The sequence below is a fragment of the Phyllopteryx taeniolatus genome, chromosome 6 (genome assembly GCF_024500385.1).
Source record: "Phyllopteryx taeniolatus isolate TA_2022b chromosome 6, UOR_Ptae_1.2, whole genome shotgun sequence".
Lineage (NCBI taxonomy): Eukaryota > Metazoa > Chordata > Actinopteri > Syngnathiformes > Syngnathidae > Phyllopteryx > Phyllopteryx taeniolatus.
Window position 1 is genome coordinate 13570793 of NC_084507.1, and position 5830 is coordinate 13576622.

Below are 5830 nucleotides of genomic sequence, written 5' to 3' on the forward strand. Positions count from 1 at the left end.
TGAAAAGCGGGTGGCTTCAAACAAAAGGTGTTCTGTCCTGAGTTGTTGAACACATATAGATGTAAATACCATGAAATAAAAGCTGGAATTCTGAACTTTTGTCTCAAAATCATCTTTTGATCTGAAACCCAGATGTCTTCAGTATACAACACAAACAAAGGAATTGACCTTGCCGTTCCAATACTTTTGAAGGGGACTTGTAGGTGTCTTACTATTTGCAAGCGTTAAGGTAAACAATATATTAGCACACATATTTACAGGACATACAATTATTCAGTTTTGGCACGGATTTTTAAATTACTTTTAAAAAAAAATTTTCAGACAATTTTGCACAGATCTTCTTCCTTGATGATGATTTAGGCCTTATAAAAACAAAAAAGTGGGTCACAACTTGGTGGCAGTAGAAAAATGCGAATCCCAGGATAACAACAGTTGAGACTCAATTTTCCAAGGTTTTACATTCTCATCTAGACTATTTATTTTGTCGTTGGTATTATTAGACCTTGTTTCCACAGGAAGTGGAGGAATAAAGGAGAGCGTATAGTTTCAGCACCAAGGCCAGGGCTCCAGGCAAGAACAATAGGCGTCGACTCCAAGGCAACGTCTACAAATGGGTATCCGTAAATTGATGTAAAACATATTTGAACAATATGGATTTGTTATTATTTAGCTGAAAACAAAAAAAATACTAGTACATTTAACTCCTTTTCGTTGTGAATGTAAGCATTTAAAAGGCCGGGGTTGGTATATTTTGTGTACACGTCTGTACTATTTGTATACAATCCCCGGAGATACGTCACAGGCACGGGGAGGGGGAGGGGCAGCTGGAGGGGTAGAGAGGATACTGGCAGAGAATCTGAAAGGAAAGGCAGCCGCCGGACGGGTGAGACGCAACTAGACAGCCAAACAACACGTTTAGCACCTCGGGGGAAAAAATAATTATAATAATGATACAAAGCTAGAACTGCTCCGAACAGTCACGACAAGCCTTCCAAATACACTGCTTTAGAAAGAAGGAGGAATAAGCCTCGTTTTTTTTTTTTTTTTTTTTAAACGAACAGCAATTAATGCTTTAGTTTGTCATTACGTCGTGAAAGTGAAAACAAGCTAGCTCGAGGAAGGCGACTCTTACGAGTTCTCCTCAAGTCGTTTGCCACTTTAAACCACTATTTACAACAGTCTTCCGCTTGTTTCTTGGTTTTTTGGTGTTTTTTTTTTTTTTTTTTGTAAAGAGAGAACTTGTAGTATTCGAGAAGGTGGTGGTGGTGGAGGGAGGCGTGAGGAGGAGGAGGCACAAAGAAGAGAGGAGCGCATCCACAGAAGACGACGGGACACAGGGAGAGGAAGACAACGACACGAGCATCACTCTTTTTTTGTATGTGACGATCTTCACCTGCAAGAGGTAAGACTTTTAAACATGTGTTTTCCCTCCACTGTGTGTGTGTGTGCGTGTGTGTCCATAAGGAGGGAGGGAAGGGGGTCGGACAAAGAGCAAAGGGAGCCCCCCCCCCCCCCCCCCCTCCATGACATCCGTGTTGTAACCTCCAGCTGCCTAAACAAAGAAGCCCGTCCAATGCAATCACGTTGTTCTCCCTTTCTGCACTTGTAGGCATCCCCACGGTGGCTTTCTCCACCTAAAAGGTAACAGACAGACAGACACACACGCACGCTTTCCACCTTGTTTTATCCACCCCCCTTCATTCATGTGCTTTTGATCGAAGGGAAACAGTGCCATTATTGTTTTTTGATTGGCTCATTAAAATTTGCATAATTGTTTCAGCAGAAGCTGTGTTCAGGCTCTTTGTCATCAGGCACACACACACACACAATCACTACTCAGTCATGTGCATTTTGAAGCTCAGTCTAGATATTTAATCACTAACAAAAGACTTTACAAAGAATTTTAGCACTCTGAACTTGCACCTAAAATAAATGTGATAAATGTTGAAACCTTGTGGGATATTTTTACACATGCATTTTTACTTATAGTATAACCTTTTCTACCACCCACTGAAAAAATGGTCACCTTTTCATTATTTAACACGTTAAAACTAGTGGTAATGTAGTAGAAACAAGGCAAGAATTCCCCGTCTGACAAAATGTGAAGTCTGGTTGGAATGGCCACTTAAACCTGACTACAACACACCAATAATATTGAAAATCGGATTCAGATTTTTTTGTGATGGAAAAATTTGCCTTTTGGGAACATTTGTGCGTGATATCAAAGGAAATCTGAAAAATCTAGAAAATCTGGTCCAAAAAAACACATTCAAATTAGAATAAAACTGTATGACTTAATTATTATTAAACATATCTCCTCGACCCGTTCGTTTGATCCGTTACTCTGGAACCCCTTTTCCTATTGGATAACAATTTTCAGTTAAAAATATCCACTCTAAACCTGTACAGGACAAAATTCAGGGGTTCTCCAAGTCGACCTCAAAAGTACAGGGACACTTCAAACGCTGTCACTTCTTTCCCTAAAAACTTGACTTAAATAACGCAAATGAAACATTATTTGTGAGTAGAATAAGTCATTTACTTAAGTAATCAATTGTTTTTTTCCCATGAATTTATTTGTTACGGAGGATTTAAGATGCATTTGAAGTGCTCATTCCATCTTTTTAAAAAAAGATCCACAATGATGGCGGGCACTTGTCCGTGTTTTGTTTAAGATTACAGGCCTTGCAGTCATGGGAATACAGCAAGGGGCTCAGCACACAGCCTTGGGGAGTGCCAGTGTAGAGGGTGGGGAAGGATGAAGTGTGGTTGGCCAAACTCTACAAAGGAAGGCCCAACATTTTAACCCATAACCTCTCAACTGTGAGGCAGCTGTCCTATAGCTGCTGGTCCACCATGCTGCCCATGAAATTGCTTGTTCTAATTATAAGTAATCACTAAGTTGTTTGTCAACCCAGCAGAGCACACTTTGAGAAACACTAATGATCAATGTCCACTTTCAGGTGTTAAGTATCATGCTTGTTTATTTATTAACAACAGGATTACTTTCTCAGTTTATCATAGGGTTTCCCAAACATAAGATAGGGAGCTAAAATGGGTCACAAGTCAATTTTCTTTATGGTAATGTATGCAAGCAGTAGAAAAAAACAGTTTTTTATATATAACAGGTGAAAAGTATTAGTGTGATATCTTCTCATTCAACAAGTATTTTTTTCTTTTCAGTGTGGTGGTATAGCTTCTTTATCGTGTTTAACTTTATGTTTAAATGTATGGTTAGATTACACAGCAGGACAGAAAAAAAAAAGAAGAAACTGGGCCACAAATGGCCTTCAAGCCAGACTTTGGACACCTGTGAGTGTCATAACAGTTTTTTTTTATTTTTTATCATTTAGATCCACCCAGGGTTGGCTGCTCGTCTACTTCGGGGATACCTACCTCTGAATTGTTTGGTCCTTGGCCCCCACCCTACCCCACCCCCCTCCCAAAACGCCCTTCTTCTGGCAGTAACTGAACCCCCCCCGGTCCGTCCCGATGAAGGAGGCCGACGCCATCAAGCTGTTTGTCGGGCAGATTCCCCGGAATCTGGAGGAGAAGGACCTCAAGCCCATCTTTGAGCAGTTTGGCAAAATCTACGAGCTCACTGTGATAAAGGACAAATACACCGGCATGCACAAAGGTGAGTGTCGCCATCGCATTACAAATCTAATGCACTACTAGATACTTTAAATATCTCCATGGAAAGAGTCACACCTCCTTTCGTCTCCTGCACCATAAAAAAATCGAGAAAACAGTGAACACTCAGTAGACTTAATACACAAGAGACGTTTATGTAAAGATGTCATGTCTAAATGTAATCCAGATATACAGTATGCTAGGTAAACCTGAGATGAACTTTAGAAAATACACACTGTCAGAGGGGGTCGTGTGTGTGCGCGCGCGTGTGTGTGCGTGTGTGTGTGTGCGCACGCGTGTGTGTGTTATGAAGCAGATTAGGCTGTATGCGCCAATCAGTGTAATGGGCCTGTAAGCCTGTGTGATACAAGAGGAAGAATCTGCTGTTTTGAGAATCCTCTCGGCCACAGTAAGCTCCTCTTAAAAGCAATGAAATGGACCATAAGATGCTTGTGTGCGCGTGTGTGCGCTCGTGTGTCCTGTCCCTTGTTAACATTGAGTGGAACCGCCGAAGTCAACCACGTTGCATTTTTTTCAACATTTACTCTCGCACACGTGTACAATCAAAGTCAACCACAATATGTCATGAAAGACATACCTCTCTAACAAATGATTACAAATGACAGGTAACATAGCAGTCCATAGCATCACTCAGTATGTCAAATATCACAAATAGATGGACTTAAATGCAAGACACCAGTCACAGAAGATCCTTATCAAAATCCCTTGTTCGCGAAAAGCTGGTTAATACAAGTTCTTACTGAGAGTCTTATGAAACCAAGTAGCTAACAAAATAAACTTTACCCTTAAAATAGAATCCCTGATTCCCCCCCCCCCCAAAAAAAAATCTGAAGTAAATGACATTCAAAACTTGGAGCATTTTAAATGTTTGACAATTTAACATCAATAAATTAACACAAATATTTCCTGTGGGATTAAAATGTAACAACAAAACTGTTACCTTCATAACATGAAGCTTCCAAACAAATTCATGATTTGTCCCTGAAAATGCTGGCGTTTATACGTCAGCAGCGTAATCAACTCTGTGATTGCCTTCCACTGGGCTCCTTTGTCATATGTAAAATATTGTGAAATAATTTGGCTCATGTTGCCTGTTTTTTAGTCTTTAAACATACTTTGCAGCAGACTGTTTGTTGCTCATTGTCTAACGGTCCAAGCCCATACCAATTTCATATGACTGACAAAACGATGCCTCTTACGTAAACTAGCTCCTTTCTGTTCGCCAGCATGTCTTCAGTGTAAACAGTAGGTGTCAGCAGGCTATGAAACCAGCTAAAGGAAACATAAATCTTTCTTTTTTTCCGATTTTGGGGGGGGAAAAAATCTTTGTAACCCCAAAACACGATTTTTCGATTAAATTGATAAATTGTACAGCCCTTCCAGTAAGTAAATGATGAGTATTCATTACATCACTTGTGCTTAGACGATGACTACTAAACATAATCTTGAACTGTCATGACATTGAAACACTTAGTATAGTACTTTTGCTTTAAATTTTGTCAATTTAATTCACGGTAACTTCCACTGGATCTTGTTTTCTTACCACTAACCTTGCAACTAAAGATTATTTTAATAATCAATTATATGCGGATTATTTTTTTCAATTAAACGATGAATCGGATAAAAAAACATTGAAAATTCCCATCCCTTTCTTCAAAAACAGAACATTATTTCAAATTAACAGTGTAGAAAATTCACAAACATACTGATTATGTTACAACATAACAGTCAGAAAATGGGCAAAAATATTGAGCGTTTTTCAAAGCAAAGGCAGATGTTTGCAAATGTCTCATTTTGATTAAACAAAAAGATAATCAGTCTGTTTTCATGGAGGACTACAGAAATATGAGAATATTTACTGTCGAGAGGTTAAAATTTTGTGGATTTGGAAAATTTCAAGTTAAACAAGGTGTCTAAATGATTAATCGATGATCAAAATAGTTATCGATTAATTTGATAATCGATTAGTTGTTGCACGTTTACTATATACACATGCAGATTTAGTCCATTGATGCTGGCTAAAATGAGGTCTGGGGACGTTTTTAGTGAGTCATCATGACAGCCGATTATTCGAGGTGCTTTAAGGCGTTCCACTTTGTCGGTTCCACTGTCATCTGTGACGTCGATCCATCCACCCACAGTCCTTTGTGATTGTCCTCGCCCTAATCATGGCATC

At 39.3% G+C, this 5830-nt stretch overlaps 1 protein-coding gene across 3 annotated transcripts in view; it reads left to right on the top strand.

Annotated features, from left to right (window-relative positions):
• Positions 1-868: 868 nt before the first annotated feature.
• The window catches only part of LOC133479444 (CUGBP Elav-like family member 3), a 56995-nt gene continuing 52033 nt past the window's right edge, over positions 869-5830 (top strand). For 2 of the 3 annotated variants that reach the window (XM_061776460.1, XM_061776462.1), the window contains exons 1-3: positions 869-1402; positions 1610-1641; positions 3354-3637. In XM_061776460.1, coding sequence (XP_061632444.1) covers positions 3493-3637 — 145 coding nt within the window. In that variant the 5' untranslated portion in view covers positions 869-1402; positions 1610-1641; positions 3354-3492. The remainder of the gene's footprint in view (positions 1403-1609; positions 1642-3353; positions 3638-5830) is intronic. The other variant, XM_061776461.1, reaches the window with a different exon arrangement.